At 43.2% G+C, this 27,201-nt stretch overlaps 1 protein-coding gene and 1 pseudogene across 11 annotated transcripts in view; one reads left to right on the plus strand and one right to left on the minus strand.

The window, feature by feature from the left end:
• The window catches only part of CHD3 (chromodomain helicase DNA binding protein 3), a 58,743-nt gene that overhangs the window by 1,395 nt on the left and 30,147 nt on the right, over positions 1–27,201 (plus strand). The window contains exon 4 of one of the 11 annotated variants that reach the window (XM_066264176.1): positions 276–2,892. The exons of the other annotated variants lie outside the window; for them this stretch is intronic. Coding sequence (XP_066120273.1) covers positions 276–506 — 231 coding nt within the window. The 3' untranslated portion in view covers positions 507–2,892. Of the gene's footprint in view, positions 1–275; positions 2,893–27,201 lie in introns of those variants that run through there. 11 annotated transcript variants of the gene reach the window in all.
• LOC136327465 (small nucleolar RNA SNORA31) lies at positions 6,874–6,991 on the minus strand (annotated as a pseudogene).

The raw sequence follows: 27,201 nt of genomic DNA on the forward strand, positions 1-27,201 counted from the left end.
GGGCAGTGACTTTGACCCTTTAAGGCCATCAATATTAGAAGTGGCTGTCATAAAGACAGGTAGGACTTTAGGGCCATTCATTACATGCTGGAGCTCCAACTCCATTTCTGGGACTGTGGAGTGCCTGAGGCTGTCTGTCAAGGGAGGCACTCTAATCCCAGCTCTGTCATCTTTTGGGCTTCTGGCCTTTGCTTGGAATGTGTGTGTTATGTATATATGTATGTATATATGCTCCACCCAGAGTTCTGGGAGTGGGGTGCTTTCATGTTCTCCAGGTGGGGGCCCTGGAATCAATGTGGGAAATCCTACACCGCTATCTCCCCTATAATGCACATGCTGCCAGCTACACATGGAAATACGAAGGGAAGAACCTGAACATGGAATATAACCTGGAAGAGAATGGGATCCTGGATGAGGAGGAAGAATTTGACTCTCTCAGTATGGATGGTGCATTGCATACACCTGCAATATTGCTCTACTTCAATGATGACCTCACAGAGCTATAGGAAAGGAGATATATGTTATGTAGACTCAAGACACATTTTGAATTTGGCTGTTTCTGTGCCCTATAGGAAAAGAGATGGGGGGGATACCTGGACCTAGGCCTCGATTCTACTCCAGGAACTGGCCATGTCCCTCTGAAGTGTAAAGGTCCTATTCCCCAGGTCCATTATAATTTACTCTGAGAAAGTTAGGAAGAATGATAGAAGTTAATGAATATTTAAAAGTGATACAAGAAGACAAAGTATATTGGACTAGGGAGATGTAGAAGGGGATAGTCAGAAAGAGCCCAGGCAGAGGTTTTTGATAATAAGAAAAAAGTCCTACATGAGGATGAAGGATGGAATGACTTTTTTTGGCAATGATGGAAATGGGCTGGCTGCAGGAAGATGGTGTTTACAAAGACAGGAATAGGAAGTGTCTCTCACTGGCCATACCAAATTGGTTAATTTCCCTTCTGAAGAGTATTTGGCAGCTGAAACCCAAGGGGAAGAAAGGAAGTGAATGGCTACCAGGTAATTCAGCTTAGATATTATATTATGTGCTTTAGACACTGTGTTTAATATAACTACCCATTACCTGTACTTTACAGATAAAGTCTTTTGAAGTTTAGCAGGATTTAATAGCACAAAGGCATACTAGTTAGTAACCAGAATTAGTCTGCCCAATTCCAAAGTCCACATTCTTTTCACTGTAAAGGGAATATTTCAATGTCTTAGGCTCATTACACAATGGGAACCTGTGTAGGCCTAATGTGTAGTCAGCTGTTTTTTTTCTGTAGTTATTGTCTTTGGAAGGGAGCTAGCCAAGTTCTGCAGGGACAGAGAGGAGGCAGTGAGGCTAAGTGTCAACTGAGCAACAGCTACTGAGGCTACTTCCTGGTTAATCCCATAATAAAATTTTTCTTCTGACTTTTTCAAGGCAAAGAGGTGGGTATATACTGATTCCAGGAAAAACAAGAGTTGAGAAAGGGCCTTCAAAGTAGGACACTTTGGATGGTGGAGCTGAAGGGAGGCAAATGACACAGTATATTCATGATGGGTCTGTGCCTCTTAGAGACATGAGGAAGAGAGGGTTGACTTTGCTAGATTCTATAAAAGGTCGATTCTATAAAAGGGTGTTTAAGAGAGGTAATGTAAAGAGAGGAGCTAGTAAGCCAAAGCTCCTGGTGACCAAAAGAGAACAACTGGATTTGGTCCCACTTGACCTAAGCAGGGGAGGAGAATGAGAATGAATTTCCTGACAGTAGCAGCAAAGAAGCAGCAGGGACGGGACAGTGTATCTTCCTGACATGGGGCCAGAGCAGAGGAGGGGCGCCTGTGAGACTCTGGATGGGTTGCACTGGAGTTTTTTGAGGGGCTGACTATGAAAGGCATGGACAAAGGTGGATACATCTGTATTGGCTTCAGCTGTATTTGAATCCATTGTGAGATTGCGGGCTTCCCTTCAGTCCCATGTAATGCAAGAGTTTGTGAGTTATCTGATCGTTTTGCTGTTTAACAACTCTGCAGTTATTTCATTTGTATCTTGTTCATCCAGTCCAACCCTAAACTATTTGAGAACCAAAGCTATGCTGTTGCTGTGGGCCTGTGCCATCTGCAGGGCCTGTGCCTATGGGATCTGTCCCTCTAGATTCTCTTACTTCAGTACCTGCTGCCAGAAACACATCCCTCTCCTCACACATGCAGGGAAAATCTAACTCCTACATATCTCTGCAATCCTTCTTTTTTCCAACTATCTTCACTTCTACGTTAAAATTATCACCTCCTTGTTAAAATTATGGATCTAATTGGCTGGCTGGCTGCTAGACTCTAAGCTTATAAGGGCAGAATTGTGTCCATCTTGTTCCCTGTTAGATTCTCCGTGTTGAGCACACAGTTGCTGCTCAATAAGTTTTGACTGAATGAACTCAAACATTAAGTCAATGCATCTGTCTATAACTAGTAGACAGGATGCTCTGTCCTGGGAGGTAAGGTGGGACCAAGAAATAAGCTGTCTGGATCCTGTGCTGTAATCTCTATCCACAGGCTTCTCTTTCCTTACTCCTCATAGATCCAAGACCAAAAACAACTCTACAGAGGTTCTTCCTCTTACCAGATTTTTGGGGGGCAATCTGTCAATTCCCTATATGACCACTAGGTGGCTGTAATTGCCTACAGAATCAACGAGAGGGGCCGAGGAGGCAAGACACTTGTTAACTTCTAAAAAGGTTAGGATTAAAGGTGGCCACATTAACATTTATAGGTAGGAGGGAAGGATCTGAAAAAAAGGGAAAACTACAAAGTCAATATTCTGTTATCATTAGGTGTATTCCTGTTTTTAAACTTTTTCCACAAGCACATGCCAGAAAAGAAATGTAGTTTGAGAAATAAAATTCATGGGATGAGTAGAGGATTGGATTGCAGGAGTGGGTGTCCATGGGGTGAAGCAGGAGCTGTGGCAGGAATAAAGACCACAGATTTTAAAATAATAGAGTACATTTGTTGATTAATATTTGCTGATTTTTTTGGGTAGGGGGTTATATAGCTTTCTACTAGGCACTATATATAGACCTAGTGCTCTAAATACCCAATACTGGATATTTGTATGAAGAATTTGTAAATAATGCCTTGGTCTAAAACCTAGAAAGTAAAGAGAACATGAGTGTAGGGTCCAAGTCTTCTTGTGATAATCTCTTTTGTTCTGGAGAGAGGTTGGGTGGCAGAATATTGAAAGCTGCCTGTCCTCAATAGATCATAGCAGCTTCAAAGGACTCAATTGGCAAATATTTCCCACAAACCTTGGTCCCTGTGTGCACACATCACTGGGGATAATAGAAAGGATTTTTAAAAATGTTCCTTGCAGGAAGCTTGCCCACTCAATGGGATAGCACACACACATGAGAGGTAAATGAAACAGTACTTCATAAAGGACCAAATTATGGTAAATCACAGGTGGATTCTTAACCTAGACCTGTGGAAATGGTTTCTAAATACTGGGTGCTTAATTTCCATCAGTCTCTCAATCTGGCCCAACCTCCTGGCCGTGAACAGTACAAACACACACTCTAATAATTTAAAGACCCTCAAAAAGTAAAACATAAACAGTGACAATACAGTGTCCTAGAATTCCTGGTACTTGACTCAGTGGTCTATCTCAAGCTATTATACCTGTGTTCCCATAGCAGCAATTCCCAAAGCTTTAACCCTTGGGGCAAAGTTTATGACTAGTCTGAAACACCTATTACTACTGTCTCAAATTCTGATTAGGATGTAACTTGGAGCTGATTGAGGAGATACGTTATTTGGGCTTACAACCGCAACACCCAGTCATGATGAGGATAAGATTAACGCACCCAGTTCCCACAGCTGAGTTTAGGTAAACCATACAAATGTTTCACATTGGGAGAACAGCCACCTGATCGTGGACCAGCAGGAACACATGGAGATTTAGTTGTAGAGAAAGCAGACAATTTGAAACCTGAATGATCTTGGAAGTCAAAGATTAAGTATTCAAAATACAAATAGATATGCAGTCCCAAGTACTGGGTATTCTGGGCACATGAGAAACACTAAAAAAAAGCTGGCATATAAATAAGTGAAATGAGAGCACTAAAGTGGGGTCAGAGTTAAAGAAGGCTGAGATGAGGTACAAGACGGTAGAGAGACTGCTAGAATTAAGTCTACTGGGAAGAGCACAGCTCCTGCCCTTTGGGAACTTAATGTTTAGCGGGAACTTGGGCATCCAGCTTCAATCACCTGACTTACTCATCTCTGTGTCCCCAACAGCCATTTGTGCCTGGCCAAGAGTACAATAAATACGTTTGTTTCAGGAATGAATGGTACATGTAATCCCTACTATTTAAAATGTCTGAACTCACCTGACCAGGCGATATAGCACAGTGGATAGAGTGTCAGCCTGGGATGCAGAGGACCCAGGTTCAAAACCCCGAGGTCGCCGGCCTGAGCAGAGGCTTACCAGCTTGAGTGTGGGATCCTAGACATGACCCCATGCTCACTGGCTTTAGCCAAGGGGTCACTGGCTCAGCTGGAGCCCCTCAGTCAAGGCACATATAAGAAAGCAATCAATAAACAACTAAAATGCCACAAGTTGATGCTTCTCATCTCTCCCTTCCTGTCTGTCCCTCTCTCACTAAATAAATAAATAAATAAATGTATGTATGTATGTATCAGGAGCCAAATAGATTCAGATAATGTAGTATTCCTTCTACTTGTCCACTTTCATTATTTGAAGAGATCTGAAGAGTAACATTTGTGCTGATAAATTCTTCTACTCCTTTTATAGAATACTAAGGAAGATGAAATATTCCCTTGCCCTTAATAAACAGCCTAGACAGGTAGATATTACTCCATCATAGTATATCAGTTGAGAATGTATTTGGCTGCAAGTAACAGAAGGCTGACTGGGGTTCATTTTTCCTCATAGAATGTTTGCAGTATAGTGACTCCACTAGATCTTTCGTGTCACAGGTTGCTCCTGTTTTTGTTCTCGTTTATGGTCTTTTTGGCTGTTCTACCCTATATTGTGGGCAGGGTGGAGAAAAAGAAGGAATAAAGGTAATGCCTATATCAAAATAAAAAAATTTTCAGACATCTTTAGCAGACGTTTGATTATATCTCTGATAGCAGATACACTGTACAACAACCCTTGGCAGCAGTGGGATCTGTGACGGTATTTTATATTGACATCCACAACAAAAGCAAGGTTCACTGCTGTGGAAGGAGGGAATGGATACTGGGTGGGAACTACAAGGAGTGTGAACGTGCTGTTCATCCATTCATTAACAAACAAGTTAGTAAGTACTTTGTGCCAAAGCACTGCTCCATGTACTGGGCTACTGCAGTGAGAGTGAGAGGCAAGGCTCCTGCTTCATTAGGACACATGTTCTGGCGGCATAAACAATAAACAAGTGACAAGGTCTTTCAGATAGTACTAACAGCTATATATTTGTATATGTACATATATACCAAAAGTACTATAAAGGCAAAAAACAAGAATCACATGAGAGGGATGGTTGAATGATCGATCAGAGGCTTGTCTGAGACGATCATAAAAACTGATCTCTATTACCGGTAGAGCTGCATTTACCTGCACTATCACTTACTCTCCTCACGACAAATTTAAGTAGTTTTCTGTTTTGTTTGTTTTTGCAAGAGAGAGAGGGAGGGGGGAAGGGAGAGAGGATGAGATGAGAAGCATCAGCTCATAGTTGCAGCACATTAGTTGTTCATTGACTGCTTCTCATACATACATACCTTGATGGGGTCGGGGTGGGGGCCTCCAGCTGAGCCAGTGACCCCTTCCTCAAGTTGATCCCAGCGACCATGGGGTCATGTCTATAATCCCACAGTCGAGCCGGCAACCTCAGGGTTTCAAACCTGGGACCTCAGCGTCCCAGGTCGATGCTCTATCCACTACTCCACCACCACTCAAGCCTATGTACTGTTTTAGTTTTATTTATTTATTTTTAATTTATTTATTTTAGCGAGAGAGGGAGAGACAGGAACATCAATCTATTCTGTATGTGCCCTGACCAGGGATCAAACCAGCAACCTCTGTACTTCTGGACAATGCTCTAACCAAGGGAGCTATCTGACTAGGGCAGTACTCTTTTTATTTACACTGAAAAAAGAAGGAAATTGAAGCACAGAGAGGTTAAGTAACTTGCCAAAGGTCATACAACTAGTAAGTAGCAGAGGTGGGCTTTGAACCAAGACAGTCACAGGCCACCGACTTAACTACTGAGTTGTACCACCTCCCTGCATAGTAAACGTGGGGTGTTGTTCCAGTTACGTATCCTTGTGGAACAAAACCATTTCAAGACTTAATATTTTAAAACAACCACCACCATTTTGCTAATGAATCTGTAATTTGGGCAGGGTTCAGTGCGGACAGCTCACTTCCACTCCTAAAGGTGCCAACTAGGTGGATTGCTGGCAGCTGGAGGGGTCACTTTCAGAATGGCTCATTCACGTGGCTGGCAAGTTGATGCTGGCTAATGGTTCTTTTCCATGTGAGCCTCTACACAGGGCAGGATGGGCTTCCTCATAGCATGGTGGCTGGGTTTCAAGCGCAAGTATCCCCAAAAAAACCAGGATGAAGCTGAATCATCTTTTATGACCTTGTCTCAAATCCAAGGGGAGGGAACTAGCCCTCACTTCTCAGTGGGAAGATGTCAAAGTTGGTAAGAACATGCTGGATGTTGGATATTATTATGGCCTTTTCTGAAAATACAATTGACTACAGATGGATTGGAAGCAAAAGGAGGGAAATCCAGTTAAGTCTTAGGTATGGATGGAGAGGTGGTCTTTGAAGATTGTATGTGTGGGGAGGATAATTAATACTTGAGTAGAGCCTTTTTTCTTCTTCTGCAGATGTAGTCCCCTATTCAATCTGGGCTGCCACGAAGACAGACAGAAAGCATAGGGATTCTTTCTTTCGCATCCTTGTGCAAACCAAAAGAACTGAGTAGAGCCTTTTTTGAAAACCTAAGTTGAAATCCTGAGTATTTCATTTACTCAGTTCACTAATAAGATAACTTCTGCACTCAAGAAGCTTACAGTTTAGTGGGATATCCAGAGAAGTTCGTGAGCTTCTTGTCATCTTGTTTCTACTTGTACACAGGAGCCATAGGGAAGCTTTTAAAGTTCTTCTATTTAAAGTCTGCCAAGGCTTCCTACTCCTAAGAGGACACAGGAACACCTTTACTACCATCCACAGGAGTGACCTGGCTTTCCCAGGCTTTCCCTTGTCTCCTACGGCGGTCTTCAAGTTCCTGAAACTCCCTCAAGCACCTTTCTTCCAGGGCCTTCTCACATGCTGTTCCTCTGCGTGGAACACTCCAGTCTCCACTCATCAATGGGCCAGCTCCTTAAAGCCTTTGCTTAAATATTACTTTTTCAGAGAGGCCTTTCCTGATCCCTTTAATTATGTCAAATCCTTCATCATACCCTCTCAGGCTGCCCTGAAACATCATGGTTACAGTTCAATTATTTATTTTAATTTATTGTTTAATGTCCATCTTCCTCCCTTCTTAGATTGTAAGCTCTAGGAGGGCAGAACCATGTCCCTAGCCTAGTGCCAAGCCCACAGCAGTTAATCAATATTTATAAAATCAACAAATAAAACATGATAAATGCTACAAAGAGGCTTTGTATGAAATGCCTCAGGAACACCTAGACCAGGGGTCTCAAACTCGCGGCCCGCATGCGGCCCGCCAAACAATTTTGTGCGGCCCTCAGACTAATCCACGAAGTTCAAAATATTTTGGATAAAATCAAGTAAGCCTAGGGGCCTACTTGTATTTTTCATTTCTCTAGCATCCTAGCTAGATATTAGCTTAGTTAACAGCAGTTGTGATGCGAACTACAGTTTCTGGTCGTTTTGTGACACTGAGTAAACTGCATGTAGGATTGTGCTTGTACTGATTTTTTTTTCTTTTCAACTGTAGTGAGAAAAGTGTTGCGTAACAGTTGCCTTTTGTAGACCTAGTGCGGCCCGCCTAATGGCTGTGATCTTGCTCTGCGGCCCACATGCTGAGTTGAGTTTGAGACCCCTGGGCTAGACCAAGCCTGGGAGAGCAGGGAAGGCGTTTTGGTAAAGGATCATCTCAAACTGAGAACTGAAGGGCAAAGTTGAGGTGGCCAAGTGAAGAGGAAGAGACAGAGAAAGTATAAATGATATAAACAGCACAGAGCTGGGAAGCGAGACAGTATGTGGGAAGCTCAGTATGTGCGCAGGAATGCAGCGCAGTGAAGCTAAGAGGCGATGGGAGGCCCGGGAAGGGTGGGCAGTCAGAGAAGTTAATGCCGACCAGGTCATGTGAGGCTTTGTCAACCAGGTAAAGTTTTTAATTGAGATATAATCCACATACTATAAAATTCACCCTTTTAAAGTATACAATGCAGGCCTGACCAGTGGTGGCACAGTGGACAGAGCATCAACCTAGGATGCTGAGGTCTCAGGTTTGAAACCCCGGGGTCGTTGGCGAGAATACGGACTCATCTGCCTTGAGTCCCCAGCCAAGGCACATAGGAGAAGCAGTCAATGAACAACTGAAGTGCCACAACTATGAGTTTATGCTTCTCATCTCTCTCCTCCCTGTCTCTCTCTCTTACTAAAATAAAATAAAAATGCAAATTTGATCATGCCATTCTTTATAAAACCCTTGACCCTGAATGGTATACTTTATTTTTCATTTTTATATATTTATTTACTTATTTTATTGAGCTTCAGCCAAGACAGTGACCTCCTTTCTCAAGCCAGTGACCTTGGCTTTAATCCATCGACCTTTGGGCTCAAGCCAGCAACCATGGGTTCATATTGATGATCCCATGCTCAAGCGATCAACCTTGGGATTTTGAACCTGGGACCTCAGTGTCCCAAGTCACTGCTCTAGCCACTGCGCCACCACCAGTCAGGTCATATTTGCATTTTTAAATGGTGACTTGATTATATAATGTCAAGAGAGAATGGATTGGAGGGGAGAAAAAGGATACAGAGACTTATTCTATTGCTGCAGCAGCCCAAGAAAGAGATGAAGATAGATGGAACTAAGTGGCAGTGGATATCAGATAATTTGAAGTTAAAAAAGAATTGCATGCCTGACCAGGCGGTGGCACAGTGGATAGAGCGTCAGACTGGGATGCCGAGGACCCAGGTTCGAGACCCCGAGGTCACCAGCTTGAGCACGGGCTCATCTAGTTTGAGCAAAAGCTCACCAGCTTGGACCCAAGGTCGCTGGCTCCAGCAAGGGGTTACTCGGTCTGCTGAAGGCCAGTGGTCAAGGCACATATGAGAAAGCAATCAATGAACAATTAAGGTGTTGCAATGTGCAACGAAAAACTAATGATGGATACTTCTCATCTCTCCGTTCCTGTCTGTCTGTCCCTGTCTATCCCTCTCTATAAGAAAAAACAAAACAAAACAAACCAAAAAAACTGGAAAGAAAAAAAAAGGAATTGCACAACTGGATAATTTAGTAGGAAGGGGTCTGGGGCAGAGGGAGCAGTCAAGCACGACACCCCAGTTTCTAGCCTGTGTGACTGGGATGATGACGAGTCCACTGATGGAGAAGCGGGATGCTGGAAGAGGAATCTGACATTTTTAGTTAGTGATATGAAGTAATTTTGGGGCATACCAACATAGACGTCCAGGTCTTACTGGATATATGGGACTAGATCCTAATGGGAGCTCTGAGCCAGTTATCCGTGTGGGAATTATCAGCAGAGTAACTACTGCCGAAGTCAAGGATAAGATCACATCGAGAATGAAGTGTGTGGCCTGACCTATGGTGGCACAGTGGATAAAGCGTTGACCTGGAATACTGAGGTCACCGGTTCAAAAACCCTGGGCTTGCCTGGTCAAGGCACATATGGGAGTTGATGCTTCCTGCTCCTCCCCCTTCTCTCTCTCTCTCTGTGTGTCTCTCTTCTCTAAAATGAATAAATAAAAATAATTTTAAAAAAATACAAAAAAAAAAAAAAGAATGAAGTGTGGCCTGACCAGATGGTGGCGCAGTGGATAGAGCATTGGACTAGGATGCAGAGGACCCAGATTCGAGACCCAGAGGTCGCCAGCTTGAGCATGGGCTCATCTGGTTTGAGCAAAGCTCACCAGCTTGGATCCAAGATCGCTGGATCGAGCAAGGGGTTACTCGGTCTGCTGAAGGCCCGCGGTCAAGGCACATAGGAGAAAGCAATCAATGAACAACTAAGGTGTTGCAATGAAAAAATAATGATTGGGAAAAAAAAAAAAAAAAAGAAAAAATAATGATTGTTGCTTCTCATCTCTCTTCGTTCCTGTCTGTCCCTATTTATCCTTCTCTCTGACTCTCTGTCTCTGTAAAATAAATAAATAAATAAATAAATAAATAAATAAATTCTTTAAAAAAGAATGAAGTGTGGCCTGACCAGGCGGTGGCACAGTGGATAGAGCGTCAGACTGGGATGCTGAGGACCCAGGTTTGAGACCCTGAGGTCACCAACTTGAGTGCAGGCTCATCTGGTTTGAGCAGAAAGCTCACCAGCTTGGACCCAAGGTCACTGGCTTGAGCAAGGGGTTACTCGGTCTGCTGAAGGCCAGTGGTCAAGGCACATATGAGAAAGCAATCCATGAACAACTAAGGTGTCGCAATGCACAACAAAAAACTAATGATTGGGTCCTGGCCGGTTGTCTCAGTGGTAGAGCGTCGGCCTGGTGGTGTACAGGAGTCCCGGGTTCGATTTCCGGCCAGGGCACACAGGAGAAGCACCCATCTGCTTCTCTACCCCTCCCCCTCTCCTTCCTCTCTATCTCTTCCCCTTCTGCAGCCAAGGCTCCACTGGAGCAAAGTTGGCCCGGGCGCTGAGGATGGCTCCATGGCCTCTGCCTCAGGTGCTAGAATGGCTCTGGTTGCAACAGCAATGCCCCAGATGGGCAGAGCATCGCCCCCTGGTGGGCATGCCGGGTGGATCCGGGTTGGACGCATGCGGGAGTCTGTCTGACTGTCTCCCCGTTTCCAACTTCAGAAAAATACAAAAAATAAAAGAACAAAAAAAAAAATTAGAAAAAAACAACAACTAATGATTGATGCTTCTCATCTCTCCGTTCCTATCTGTCCCTGTCTATCCCTCTCACCGACTCTCTCTCTGTCTCTGTAAAAGGAAAAAAAAAAAAAATGAAGTGTGATGGAAGTGGAAGGCCTGGGAGACAATACCTAAGGAAGGGGAGAAGGAGGAGGAGATGCAGAAGGAAAAGGCAGAGTGGTGAGACAGACCCAGGAAAAGGATGCCGCTGAAGCCAGAAAGGATATTTGAGAGCTGGGAGTGATAAACAGTGTGAAATATTACAGAGGTCAGGAAAGATAAGCATTTGAGTTGCTATGATTTAGCAAACAGCAAAATGGTGGTGTATTACAGTGGTAGCTGGATGACATACGAATGGGATATTCACAGAAGAAATCCAGCGGCAGAAGGGAGTTCTCTGGCCTTGTAACCATGCATGGAATACTATGCTTCTTTTATATTCCATTTACCCATAAAATATAGAAAATAAAAGTACAATTTCACTAAAGACAACAGGCATAAACCAGGATATGGTCACTTAAAAAGGAACACTAACCCCCCCAGTGTTGTTGAGAAGATTAAAATAAGATAGGGGAAAATGCCTAGCAGAATAAAAGGTCCTTGGAATAGGCATGCAAAATTTTAGTTTTCTTGCCCTTTCCTTGTGCTAGCTACTCTATTTAATATCAAATGCTTCCCTTGGGATTTCCTGAGATTTGGCATGATTTGGCATCCAGGTAACATCTATCATGATTAGAAAATCATAGACCATATCTGTGACTAACATTTGGTTTCCAACCTAACAAGTGTTTGTGCCTCCAGTAGGAAAGTTATCTGCATCCAGTAAAATGTGGTTTGTTCCATATCATGCCAAAGTTTAGCTTATTTATATAGAGCAGAGGAAAGAAGGGAAATAGGCCAACTATTAGCAGAAGTAACAACTACAGTCAGCACTCTGTTTCTTCAGTCTAAGATGCTATTCATAACTCCGGTCGTGAGTCCTCTCACCTTGCAGTCATCTTAAGTGAATTGCTCTGAGTTGAGAAATGGCTAATAGAAAACTTGACTGTTTAGAATAATAGCTACCAAATTACTGATTGCCCCATAAGCTAGTACTTTATGTTAGTTCATGTCATCACAACCATATAAGGTAGGCATTAAGATCCCTGTTTTAGGCCCTGGCCGGTTGGCTCAGCGATAGAGCGTCGGCCTGGTGTGCAGGGGACCCGGGTTCGATTCCCGGCCAGGGCACATAGGAGAAGCGCCCATTTGCTTCTCCACCCACCCCCCCTTCCTCTCTGTCTCTCTCTTCCCCTCCCGCAGCCAAGGCTCCATTGGAGCAAAGATGGCCCGGGCACTGGGGATGGCTCCTTGGCCTCTGCCCCAGGCGCTAGAGTGGCTCTGGTCGCGGCAGAGCGACCCCCCAGAGGGGCAGAGCATCGCCCCCTGGTGGGCAGAGCGGCGCCCCTTGTGGGAGTGCCGGGTGGATCCCGGTCGGGCACATGCGGGAGTCTGTCTGACTGTCTCTCCCCGTTTCCAGCTTCAGAAAAATACAAAAAAAAAAAAAAAAAAAGATCCCTGTTTTACAGATGAAGGAATTGAGACTTGAGTGACACGTAACTTGCCCAGAGTCGCCATTAGTAAGTGACAGAACTTGGATTCCGGATGCTACCAGATTTCAAAGCTCAAACTCTTTCTCTAATGAAGGGAGTGGATAACTTCATTATTTGGCTCTGGAATGCATTTTAGGAGTTAAACAATTTTGGACTATAGAATCTTTTTTAAAAACTTAGGAGATTTAATTTACCAATTGTATCTAATATAGTCTGAAATGCAAATGACTCTCCTTGTCCAGAGAACTAAATGGTGAAAGGACCAAGGGTGAGCAGAGGTGCAGAAGGAAGCCAGCTTGGGGCTCGCATTCACCATGACAAATCTGTAACTGGAAAGACAGTTAATCAGCTGGGAAGGTTGTCAGGGCAATTCTGCTACACAACTGGGGCTTAACAATAGATGGAAAGCAAGGCACTTCTAGCTGCTCAGTCAATAGAAAACTGTTAAGAAATTGTTACAAGGCAACTTCAAAAGGGAAAAAATGTTTGGTGTTCACTAGACATGGAATTGGAGAGAAAGGTTTCTGGTTAGAAAGTCAAGGGCAGGACTGAGCTAAGTGTCAGTCTTCAGTGGATGAGTGGAATGATCAGGAGGTAAGCAGATGACAGTGAGGAAGAGAAGTAGAGGGGTATATACATACAGTCAGACTGCAGGGCCCTTTTCACACAAGATGGGGGAATCTGGAAGCAACATTGAGATAAATTTCCTCAGGTATGTGGTCTGTTTCCAGGTTTATTTTCCATACTATTTTAAACTACTTTTGGGGGGGGGGGCTATCCAACTTTAAGAATGAATGTTTGATACTATCTCCAGTTCTCTTCTATATATTTTTAATTAATTTTTAAAGTTTATTTTTTCTTTTTTATTATAGAATATGTGCTCCTCACATAAAATTCCATATAAAGCATAAAGATGCAAAACAAAAATCATTCTTATTGCTATCATATAGCAGAAACCACTATTAACATTTTAACCAATTCCGTTTAGTATTTTCCTACATGGTTGCAATGATTTTATATTCTTTTATGCAATTAAAATTAGATTATAAGCATTTGTTTGTGTCATTTCATCAGTGTGGCAAAAGATTAACATTCAGATCAGCCAATCTAGGTGTAGAATTTATATATGGATATACATTATAATCCTTCTCTGGAGGTTTGACATTTTTTTAAATTAAGAAGTTGCAGGTGGGAAAGGAACTAATCTCAAAGAAAAAGCAAGGGATGGAAACACAAAATTCAGGATATTGGCTGGGTGGGGCTGGAGGGGAATTTGGAATATGGAAGTTCATCTGAGGCCTTAACGGTCTTACTACTGTTACATTTGGATGGGTGAACACATGATAGATACATGTATTCATTTTAATGTCCTTTGTGGTAGATATATGCTATATATATTATTTTAAACCTATGTCGGCCCTGGCCAGTTGGCTCAGTGGTAGAGCGTCGGCCTGGCGTGCAGAAGTCCTGGGTTCCATTCCCGGCCAGGGCACACAGGAGAAGCGCCCATCTGCTTCTCCACCCCTCCCCCTCTCCTTCCTCTCTGTCTCTCTCTTCCCCTCCCGCAGCCGAGGCTCCATTGGAGCAAAGATGGCCCAGGCGCTGGGGATGGCTCCATGGCCTCTGCCCCAGGCGCTAGAGTGGCTCTGGTCGGGACAGCGACGCCCAGAGCGTCGTCCCCTGGTGGGCGTGTCGGGTGGATCCCGGTCTGGCGCATGCGGGAGTCTGACTGTCTCTCCCCGTTTCCAGCTTCAGAAAAATACAAAAAAAACCCAAACCTATGAAATAGTTCTCAATAGATGAAATTTTTAGTTAAAAACCTCCATTAGCAACATTTTTTTTTAATATATACTTTTATTTATTTATTTATTTTTTACAGAGACAGAGAGTGAGTCAGAGAGAGGGATAGACAGGGACAGACAGACAGGAACAGAGAGAGATGAGAAGCATCAATCATTAGTTTTTCATTGCGCGTTGCAACACCCCAGTTGTTCATTGATTGCTCTCTCATATGTGCCTTGACCGCGGGCCTTCAGCAGACCAAGCAAGGTTGCTGGAGCCAGCGATCTTGGGTTCAAGCTGGTGGGCTTTTGCTTAAACCAGATGAGCCGGCGCTCAAGCTGGCGACCTCGGGGTCTCGAGCTTGGGTCCTCTGCATCCCAGTCCGACGCTCTATCCACTGCGCCACCGCCTGGTCAGGCCATTAGCAACATTTTAATGATTTCTTATAATCTTTCATTGCTATGTAACTTCCTCACCCAAACTAGCTACCAAATACAATACTTTTCTCAGTTCACAGTCTTTTTAAAACATTTGAGATATCATTCATACACCATAAAATTCACCACTTTAAAGTGTACAATTCAGGAGTTTTTAGTATATTTACAAGGTTACTCAGCTATCACCTATACTTAAGTCCGGAATATTTTCGTCACTGCAGAAAGAAATCCCATACCGCTTTGTGGTCACTGCTCATTCTCCTTCCCCCCAACTCCTGACAACCAGCAATCTATTTTCTATCTCTGCATTTATTCTGGACCTTTCATATAGATGGAATCAGACAGTATGTGACCGTTTGTGTCTAGTTTCTTTCATTGCTTGCTGTTTTCAGGGTTCATCCATGCTGTAGCATATATTAGTACTTAATTCCTTTAATGATTGGATTGTATGGATATGCTGTATTTTTGTTTATCCATTCCTTAGTTAATGGACATTTGGGTTGTTTCCACTTTGGGGGACAAATAATGCTCCTAAGAAGATTCATATACAGTTTTTGCGTACATGTTTCAACTCTCTTGGGTATATACAACTAGGACTGAAATTGCTGGGTCATAAGGAACCTGTATTTAACTTTTTGAGCAACTGTCAGTTGGTACTCTTCTTGACCTCCATGAAGCATCTAGTGTACGTGACTATACCTTTCCTCTAGAACTGTCTGTGTGTGTGTCTGTGTGTGTGTGTGTGTGTGTGTGTGTGTGTGTTTCTGAAGTTGGAAACCAGGAGGCAGTCAGACTCCCGCATGCGCCCGACCAGGATCTACCTGGCATGCCCACCAGGGGGCGATGCTCTGCCCCTCCGGGGCGTCGCTCTATTGCGACCAGAGCCATTCTAGCGCCTGAGGCAGAGGCCACAGAGCCATCCTCAGCACTCAGGTCAACTTTGCTCCAATGGAGCCTCGGCTGAGGGAGGGGAAGAGAGAGACAGAGAGGAAGGAGAGGAGGAGGGGTGGAGAAGCAGATGGGCTCTTCTCCTGTGTACCCTGACGGGGAATTGAACCCGGGACTCCTGCACGCCAGGCCAACGCTCTACCACTGAGCCAACTGGCTAGGGCCTGGAACTGTCTTCTTGCTTTAACCACACTGTAACACTATCTGGTGTACCTACCACTCTAACAATTTCCATTTTTTTCTTTGGCTTCTCTTTTCTCCCCTCCATTCTTCTAAGTTCCTCCAAAGTTCTGGCCTCTACTCATCCTTGATATAGTAACAATTCTTACCCTTTAAAGTACCACCACCTACTCTAGCTTTCTATCAAAAACTTACCACTCTACTCAGATGAAGTCCACATACTACTTGCTAAGTACTTTCTTACTCAACCTAGACTGCCCTTCCTTCTCTCTGCTATATAAATCTTAGCTATCTTTTGGGACCTACTTCAAACAAACTTCATATTCAAGTTCTTCACTGGTTCCCCTTCCCTCTACAAAGGAGCATTTTCTTCTACAAATGCTCAGGTTTTACAGCAATCAACACTACCACATGTTGCTGTTGGTTAACTTTTTTTGTGTTTATGTCTGATCTCAAAGTGTCTCTTCTCTCTCCACCTAGCTAATCCCTTAATCACTAAAAAGTTTTCAAGGTGCTTTAAAATATGTACAATGTGCCTGACCAGATGGTGGCGCAGTGGACAAAGGATCAGCCTGGGATGCTGAGGACCCAGGCTCAAAACCCTGAGGTTGCCGGCTTGAGTGCAGGGTAGCTGGCTTGAGCACAGGCTCACCAGCTTGAACATAGGGTTGCTAGCTTGACTGTACGATCATAGACATGACCCCACAGTCTCTGGCTTAAAGCCCAAGGTCGCTGGCTTGAGTCTGAGGTCAATGACTTGAATAAGGGGTCAGTGGCTTGGCTGGAGCTTCCCGGTCAAGGCACACATGAAAAAGCAATCAATGAACAACTAAGGTGTTGCAATAATGACTTGATGCTTCTCCTCTCTCTCCCTTGTCTGTCCTGTCTGTCCCCCTCTATCTCTTTTTCTCTCTTGTTTAAAAAAAAAAAAGAAATGTACTCTTCCAGTAGTATCTACTACAGTTTCTTGTGTATACTTCCAGGAATATTCTGTGTATATTCTTTTTTTTTTTTTACAGAGACAGAGTGAGAGTCAGAGAGAGGGATGGATAGGGACAAACAGACAGGAACGGAGAGAGATGAGAAGCATCAATCATCAGTTTTTCATTGCGACACCTTAGTTGTTCATTGATTGCTTTCTCATATGTGCCTTGACTGACTCATGTGGGCCTTCAGCAGACTGAGTAACCCCTTGCTCAAGCCAGCGACCTTGGGTCCAATCTGGTGAGCTTTTACTCAAGCCAGATGAGCCCACGCTCAAGCTGGCGACCTCGGGGTCTCGAACCTTGGTCTTCTGCATCCCAGTCCAACACTCTATCCACTGCGCCACTGCCCGATCAGGCATATATTCATATTTTTAAATCAGTGATTCTATATCACATAAGCTCTTCTGTGCCTTTCCTTTCATCCCTCATATTTTAATTAGTTTTTAAACTAGAACTTTATTAATATTTTCAAAAGAATAACTACAGATTATACTTTGCTTGTATCTTTTTCTCCTCAAAGAACTAGAGATTAATGAGGGATGATTTCTTTAGAAATCATACTTTTTGTCCCATTTGGCTTTTCTTAATGTAATCATATTACTTAAATTCATCTATACAAATAAATGAATACTTTCTTATAAAATTTCAGGCCTGACCTGTGGTGGCGCAGTGGATAAAGCATCAACCTGGAAACGCTGAGGTTGCCGGTTCAAAACCCTGGGCTTGCCTGGTTAAGGCACATATGGGAGTTGATGCTTCTTGCTCCTCCCTCTTCTCTCTCTCTCTCTCTCTCCCCCCTCTCTATAATGAATAAATAAAATCTTTAAAAAATTTTTTTTTAATTTTCAGAATTCTTTTTTTTTTTTTTTTTTTTTTTTCCCGAAGCTGGAAACGGGGAGAGACAGTCAGACAGACTCCCGCATGTGCCTGACCAGGAACCACCTGGCACGCCCACCAGGGGCGCCACTCTGCCCACCAGGGGGCGATGCTCTGCTGCGACCAGAGCCACTCTAGAGCCTGGGGCAGAGGCCAAGGAGCCATCCCCAGCACCCGGGCCATCTTTGCTCCAATGGAGCCTTGGCTGCGGGAGGGGAAGAGAGAGACAGAGAGGAAGGGGGGGGTGGAGAAGCAAATGGGCGCTTCTCCTATGTGCCCTGGCCGGGAATCGAACCTGGGTCCCCCGCACGCCAGGCCGACGCTCTACCGCTGAGCCAACCGGCCAGGGCCAGAATTCTTAATAAAGCTAAATATGGCCCAGACCAATTGACTCAGTGAGAGAGCATTTGCCTGGCATGTGGATGTCCTGGGTTCGATTTCCAGTCAGGGCACACAGAAGAAGTAACCATCTGCTTCTCCACCCCACCCCCCTTTCTCTCCCACAGCCATGGCTTGATCGATTCAGACCCTGGTTGCTGAAGATGGCTTTCTTGAGCCTCTGCCTCAGATGCTAAAGGTGGCTCCATTGTCGAGCAATGGCCCCAGATAGGCAGAGTATCACTGCCCTGTAGGGGGATTGCAGATGGATCCCAGTTGGGGCGCATGCAGGAATCTGTGTCTATCTTCCCTCTTCAAACAAACAAAATAAATAAATAAAGCTAAATTTCCCCTTGATGATTTGAGGACGCATGCTCTGTGTTCTCCTCTGCTCTAAAAATATATATAAATAAATAAAGCTAAATATTCCCCTTGACTAGTCATTCCCCAAAGAAATCACTGTTACTACCTGGTATATCTATGTCTAGAATTTTTTTTTTTTTTTTTTTTTTTTTTTTTTTTTTTTGTATTTTTCTGAAGCTGGAAACGGGGAGAGACAGTCAGACAGACTCCCGCATGCGCCCGACCGGGATCCACCCGGCACGCCCACCATGGGTGACGCTCTGCCCACCAGGGGGCAATGCTCTGCCCCTCCGGGGCGTCGCTCTGCCGCAACCAGAGCCACTCTAGCGCTTGGGGCAGAGGCCAAGGAGCCATCCCCAGCGCCCGGGCCATCTTTGCTCCAATGGAGCTTTGGCTGCGGGAGGGGAAGAGAGAGACAGAGAGGAAGGAGGGGGTGGGGGTGGAGAAGCAAATGGGCGCTTCTCCTATGTGCCCTGGCCGGGAATCAAACCCAAGTCCCCTGCACGCCAGGCTGACACTCTACCGCTGAGCCAACTGGCCAGGGCCTTTAGTTTTTTTATTTTTATTTTTTTTCTATGCCCAGAATTTTTTTAAGGCATTTATATACATATAAATGCATCTGTAGATACAGTATTGTTTTTAGCTTCTTCGAAACACAAATTAACTAAATAATACCACATATAGGGTTGGGCAAAAGTAGGTTTACAGTGTGAGTATGCAAAACACGAAAATTTATTCTTTTTTGTGTGTGGCAGAGACAGAGAGAGTCAGAGATAGGGACAGACAGATAGGAAGTGAGAGATGAGAAACATCAATTCTTCGTTGTGGCTCCTTAGTTGTTCACTGATTGATTTCTAATATGTGCCTTGACCGGGGGGCTACAACAGACCAAGTGACCCCTTGCTCGAGCCAGTGACCTTGGGCTCAAGCTGGTGAGCCTTGCTCAAACCAGATGAACCCGTGCTCAAGCTGGCAACCGCGAGGTCTTGAACCTGGGTCCTCCACATCCCAGTCCGATGCTCTATCCATTGCCCCACCACCTGGTCAGGCAAAAGTTTATTCTTTTATTATTTATTATTGTATTATTTTCAGTCTACGGCCATACCACCCTGAACGCGCCCGATCTCGTCTGTATTATTTTCAATATGAACAACTGTAAACCTACTTTTGTCCTACCCAATTGCTTTGCAGCTTGCTTTTTTCCACTTAACAATGTAGTAAAGACTCTTACTATGAAGATGTAATTTATTTTTCTTTTTTCCTAAAGTTTTTCCATTGATTTGAAAGAGAGAAGTATCAACTTGTTGTTCCACTTAGTTGTGCACTCATTGAGTGCTTCTCATTTGTGCCCTAGCAGGGAATCAAACCTGAGACCTTGGTGCACAGGGACAATACTTTACCCACTGGGCAACCCAGGCAGGGCTGTAACTCATTTTTCTTAACTGCTACGTAGTTTACTTAGCAGTTCCTTAACTGTTGGAGATTTAGGGTGTTTCCATTTTTTTGCTATTACAATGTTGTAATGAACATCTTTGTACATATCACCTATGGGCACCAGTGTGATGATTGCTTCTTTAAGGTAGATGGTAAGAAGTGTAACTCTGTTAGAAAACATGTTAAGTTTAACAATGTAGTAGATACAATTAAATTGACCATTGATAGTTCTGTAATACAGTTGTTGTATGTAGTAAGTTACATATGTGACCATCAGCTTCACATATACATTTCTTTAAAATTCTAGGAATTCTATTGACTTAGAAGTAACTGAGAATATAATAGAAAGATAAATTAAAAATATAATTCAAGTCTTCATTCTGTATCTAACAACTAAGTTATCTTAGGCAATCGTTTCAACATTGGGACCATTTCTGTACCTGTAGAATTAGATTAAAGTGCTATTTCCTAAAATATTGTTCCTATACCATTGGTAGCATGCAAGATGCTTTTTTTTTATTGGTTTTTATTTTATTTGTAATTTAAAATAAATTACAAAAAAACAGAATTACCCTATCAAATCAAGGATTTATGGCTATTATTTCTTAGTATTATAAAATTTGTTTAAAAGACATTCATCTAAGTGAAAGAAAAGTGAACTGACTTAAAGAGTATACATATACCAGTAGACAGTTGGTATGTAAATATGGCAAATCATGCACAATATATGAAGAACTAAAGTTTCTCTCTTCATGAAGTCAAGAAGTTATTAAAATAAAGCAGTAGATCCTAGACTTCTAGATTTCAATGACCAGTAAAACATAAAAAAATAAAGTTAGTGATCAAGATGGAGTGACTGACTTTTTCTTGTGCTTTGTAAGAACAGTAAGAACTTCTGCCCTGTGGTGGCACCATGGGGAAAGCACTGGAGGAAGTCAGATCAAAACCCCAGCCTTGCCCGGCCAAGGCACACACAAAAAGTAACTACCATGAGTTGATGCTTCCCTCCTTCCCCTCCTTTCTCTTTCTCTCTCGCCTCTCTCTCTCTCTCTCAAAAAAAAAAGGACATTAACAATCACAAAATCCAAACTTATACCCATCACCATTATTTAATAAAAAGATATTTAAAATGTTTTGTAACTATAAAAGTAGTACATGTATGCTCTGTTCAAATTGTACAGAAATATAAAAAATCATTTTCTGGCCCTGGCCAGCTAGCTCAGTCGGTTAGAACATCGTCCAGAAACACCAAAGTTACGGGTTCAGTCCCTGGTGGGTACATATGGGAAGCAACCAATGAACACACCACCAAGTGAAACAACAAAATGAATGCTTCTCCCTCTCCTGCTCTCCCTTCCTCTTTCTGTCTCTCTAGAATCAATCAATTAAAATATATATATATATATATTTGAAGTCATTTTCTTTCTTTTTCTCTCCATAAAATCTATCATGGCCATCCTTCTATAAAGATCTACCTCATTTTTAAGGAAAGACATTTTTAAGAAATATGATATATTGTCAAATACATAAGCATGTGTATAGACACACACATTATATGTTTATCACATATAAATATAGTATAGTACATATTTACTCTGTATAAAAATATATATAAGAAATACATAATCTCGGGCCCTGGCAGGGTGGTTCAGTGGATAGAGTGTCATCCCAATGCACCAAGGTTGTGGTTCAATCCTCAGTCAGGGCACATATCAGAAGCAACCAATGAGTGCACAAATAAGTGGAATAACAAGTTGATACTTTTCTTTCTCTCTCTCTCTCTCTCACCCCCTCCTTATTCCACCTCAAATCAATGGAAAAATTTTAAAAATAACAAAGGAGAAAAACATAATCTCAGAACAAAGAACAGACCTTACCACAAAAGGAAAGGTGGCAATCTTACTGAACCATTTTGGGAACCACTGGTTTAGACGACCTTCCATCTCTAATTCCATGATATCCATACTCTTTACATACTTTTCATTATTATCACTAACCAATATATTTTAAAAGACAACTAGGAATCTCTTTAATAACATGTCCTTGGATAGAAAATCATAGATAGCCAAGTGCTTTTTCAGTTCTTTGCTCTGCTTTGTTGCAGGAGTTCATGTCTGTGTTCTTTAATCATTCTCATTGTTTCCCTACATCAGGGTTTTACCCTGGGGTCCAAAGAATTCATGACACCATGGAAACGTGATATTTTGTATATTTACTGTTTTTCTGAGGGAAGCGTTTATAACTTCCTATGATCTAAGAAAAGTTAGACACTATTGCTGGGGATAAATTTCTTGCTTTGGCTTTAATAAGTGATTTTATTATTGGCTTTGAAGTCCCTTATGCTTTTTCTTTGGGGGGGGGGAGCTCTAATTTCTGGTTTGCATTTGATAGCTGCACGCCTCAGTTCCCTGTTCTTACCTTAACAGTCTTTTCATTAAAAACAAAAAACATTCTCTTCTACCAATCAGTCATATGATATTTTATTTTACTTTATTTTATTTTTAGTTTTTAAAGTACAGGAAGATAGCAAAAGGCAGAGTGGTACCCACATTGAAACTTACAGGGAGGGAGACAAGCAGCTGGAGAAGGTGTGACACACAGACGTGGATAAAAGACCTACGGATAGAGAAAATAGACAGGTAAAAGACATACAGGGGAACCTGGAAACAGAGACACAAGAATGGAGCAGAGAAGGGTGGCAGAAAAGCAGACAGGTTGGCAAGAAAAGAAAGGAGTTGACTGACAAGAGAAGCAGGCAGGATCACCAAGAGGAACAGAAACAGACAAACAGAAAGGAATCGAGAGAGAGAAGGCAGGCAGAGAAAGGAAGAAAACAGGAAAGAAAGAAGACGATAATGTTTTATACTACCCAGTACTTTACAATTTATAAAGTGCTTCTACATACATACATTACTGCAGGAAGACAGAGAGAATCAAGCAGACAGATGGGGTGAGGGAGGGATAAAGGCCAATCAGACAGGCCCTGGCCGGTTGGCTCAGCGGTAGAGCATCGGCCTGGCGTGCGGGGGACCCGGGTTCGATTCCCGGCCAGGGCACATAGGAGAAGCGCCCATTTGCTTCTCCATCCCCCCTCCTTCCTCTCTGTCTCTCTCTTCCCCTCCTGCAGCCAAGGCTCCATTGGAGCAAAGATGGCCCGGGCGCTGGGGATGGCTCCTTGGCCTCTGCCCCAGGCGCTAGAGTGGCTCTGGTCGCGGCAGAGCGTCGCCCCTGGTGGGCGTGCCAGGTGGATCCCGGTCGGGCACATGCGGGAGTCTGTCTGACTGTCTCTCCGTTTCCAGCTTCAGAAAAATACAAAAAAAAAAAAAAAAAAAGGCCAATCAGACAGAAGAGAGGGAAGGCGGCCAATCAGAAAGAGAGGCTAGAATGGAGCCCAAGACAGAGTTAGAAGGAAAGACAGAACTAAGAAAAGACAAGTGAGAAAGGGAAAGACAGGAGAGACAGAGATGGAGGCTGAAACTGTTAAATTCAGGAATACTGGCAGTAAAAAAGCAGAAATGAAAGAGCAGAGCATTGTGTGTAAAAGTTTTATCATCACCTTCCTGAAGAGACCTGGATAGAGGCTGTATCTTTGTTTCTCTCAACGAGTTACAACATTTCCAAGGTGGCATGTGAGAGGAGTCAAAGAAGGATGAAAAGGGAGAAAAGTTTTAGAAGGAAGCAAAGTTTTTTAGAGTAGGAGGATGACAGACTTCTTGGACAAGCCTAGGTCAACAGCCAAAGGGTGCTACTAAACCTAAAAGGGTCTAGATTCACATGCCTTTAAAGAATTCACACAGATGTGGGAAAAGGCAGAGTGGGCCTGAACCTACTCTATGTGCATGTAAGCTCAGCTTTTAAACTACCTGTACTTATTATGTACCCAGCCCTGGCCAGGTAGCTCAGTTGGTTAGAGCATTGTCCCAATACACCAAGGCTGTGGGTTAAATCCCCCGGCAGCACACATACAAGAATCAACCAATCAATGCATAAAGAAGTGGAACAAATCAATATTTCTCTCTCTCCCTTACTCTCTCTAAAATCAATCAATTTAAAAATAATGAACTGTACCTATATTTGTATGGTATTTTTCAGTGCTTTTCTCAACACATATTTCAGTGATGACTAGACCAACATGTGTGACCTATTATCAAAACAAATTATTTTAGTGAGAGAGAGAAAGATGAGAAGCATCAACTTGTTGTCTCAGCACTTTAGTTGTTCATTGATTGCTTTCACATTCGTGCCTTAACTGGGGGGCTCCAGCCAAGCCACTGACTTTAGGCTCAAGCCAGCGACCTAGGGCTTCAAGCTAGCAACCATGGGGTCATGTTTATGATCCCATGCTCAAGTTCGTGAGCCTGTGCTCAAGCTGACCCACGTTCAAGCAAGAGACCTTCGGGTTTCGAACCTGGGTCCTCAGCGTCCCAGGTCAACTCTCTTTCCACTGTGCCTCCACCTGGTCAGACCAGAACAACTTATTATGCAGAGTAGGATAGATCAGGAGAAAGCAAGCTCTTCCTAGGTGCTCCTCAGGTCCTGGTAGTAAAAGCACAAAACTAGCAACCAGTCAAAACAACAAATGCCATACCATAAAGTAGAATAAAAAAGATAAGAGGCATGAGATGGTAAGCCCAGTGAAGTAGGAAGTACTGACAGACTACAGAGGAAGAAGCATTCAGAAGAACTAGGAGAGAAGTACAGTAAAAAGCAAGTAGACATATATATGTAGACTCTTTTCTGGAACAATATCCAAGAAATGTGAAGTAGTGAGCAACTCTGGGGAGAGGAACTAAAGGCTGGGGGAGAGAGAGAGAGCAAGAGAGGCTTATTCTTTTAGTACTTAAAACATTTTGTACTATGTGTATGTCCTAGCTATTTAGAAATTGATTAAAAAAATAAGAAGAAAAAAGGAAAGCAAGCAGCCAGGCAGAGAGATAGCAAAAAGGCAGGAAAATAAGGAGAGACTGGAGAAATAGCAAAAAGACTGAGGCGGGCAGACTGCAGAACCAGAAAGACAAAAAGAAAAAGAGACAACTGAAATGGAGGTAAGCAGGGACAGAAGGCAAGATAAGGGATGTGGCAGAAGGCAGATAAGACTTTGGGGCAAAGGGTTAACTGAGAGGTTGGGGGTAGAGAGCCCATCACCATTGATGGGATGCTGAGATAGAGAAAGTCAAGGGAAAATGCTGATACACAGACAGACTAAAAAGATACAAGCGTTAAACAGTGGGATAGCAGCAAACAAGCACGGTAGACAGACATAAAGCCAGGAAAAACCATGAACTTAACAGGCATAAATAAGAGAGGAACAAGCAGAAGGATAAGATAAGAGACAAATCGAGACAAGGAACCATGGCAAGGCCTAGGAGGTAGACAAACCAAGGCTAAAAAAGTGATAGAGACAGGCAGGCGGAGAGACAGATGGCTAGAGAGAGTGGTGGGCAAACAGCCAGAGAAGCAGACAGACAACCAGGGAGAAAAAGAGGCTGGCAGCCAGTCAGGGAGGAGCAGACCAGCAGGCAGGCAGACAGACACCATAATCGGAGTAAGCAGGTAGAGAGACAGGCGGAAACAAGGATAGAAGAAGAAAAATCAAGAAGTCAGTAGGGAGAGAAGAGAACAGAAGCAGGCCGGCAGGCAGAGGGAGAAATGGACAAGAAGAAGAATCAGGCAAATTAACAAAACTATATGCAAAGCACACCACAAGAATGATGAATGTTTGTACAGGGATGCACACAGCCACCTTTAGCCACCCACACCTGCAGCTCATGGCACATGTGGTAGGCAGGATGAGGACTCAGCACAGAAGGTGAGGGCACAGAGGCAGAGACTGTGGCGCATATGATGTGTAGGGTTGTCAACAGACACGTGGGGACACTCTTCCCAGACACACACAGAGGGGCCAAAAGAGGGAGAGTCAAGCACACACGAGGGAGAGGCACATGTACTCAGAGCCTAGAAGACAGACATGGATAGTTACTTATAAGTTATACAGCCTGAGAGTCAAAGGGATGAGTGAAGAATAAAGACACATACAGAGAAGCCCATATACAGAAAACAGAGAATACCCAGATGGACTAGGGGGAGAGAGAGACTGGGAAAGAGGACAGAATACAGTCAAATGGAAGAGGTTAGACTCACACAGGAATGATGGGGAGCAAAGGCAAGAGAATGCCAAAGGCCAGGTCAAAAGATGGAAATCAGTGTGCAGTGAAATACAATAGTGTGTGTGGGGGGGGGGGAGGTGTCACATCAATAAAAACATTTTAGCCTCCTAAGCCAAAATCTGCATAGTGTTCCTTGTCACCAATACTCTCTGGTTGCTGCCTACCCTAACCCTCTCTTAAGGTGCTCCCAAATCCTGCAAGGGTTGCTGTGTGGCTGGCAGCTAGGGAAATAACCCAAAAGAGAACTGATTTCACAGATATAGAATGGAAGCAAGGAACAGAACAAAATGAGATCAAAAGAATAAGAGGAAAGGAGAAGGAAGAAAAGGGTGACTGACTAGAACAAAAAAAGGTAGAACGAGCTATTCACCCCTTTCTTTGCTAGCATTACTCAACTGGCAAATTTCATTTTACAAGTCTCTGGATGAGAAAGCTACTTTTGGACTCCTTTACAATCTTCCATTTGATTCCTGGTGTCACTTTTAAGATAAACACTGGGACACTTGGAAATCAGGGGTCAGAGACAGAAGAAAATGTGAGCGGCATCCCCTACCTCTTTCTTTTTCTCAGTTCCAGTTACTTTTCTCTTTCATGGTACCTCAGTTTCTTCCACTTTATCAGTGTTGGAGATCATGGAGGAAGGGAAATAACACTGAAATAGGAGAAAAGAGAAAATCATTTCACAATCTTCAGACTTGACTCTTTCCCCTCTATTCTAAAAGTCTGTTCTACTTACCCCTAAATTAATTTCCCAAGTCAGATGAATTTTATATTCAAGCAATTGGAGAAGGGAAAGGCAAGGTAATGGAGAAAAGAGTGAACATAAAATATACAACAATTATTAATCACAGAGAAGGTTGCGCAAAGGAGAGAATCAAACATGGACTCCTTTGAAAAACCTCAATCATTGTTTATCTATTCACATCTCTCCCCCAAAAGTCACTAGGATTTCTACCACTTTTTTAAAGAAAGAAAGAAAAAATCCAGTATCA

This window comes from Saccopteryx bilineata, chromosome 2 (assembly GCF_036850765.1).
Source record: "Saccopteryx bilineata isolate mSacBil1 chromosome 2, mSacBil1_pri_phased_curated, whole genome shotgun sequence".
In the NCBI taxonomy this organism is placed as follows: Eukaryota; Metazoa; Chordata; class Mammalia; order Chiroptera; family Emballonuridae; genus Saccopteryx; species Saccopteryx bilineata.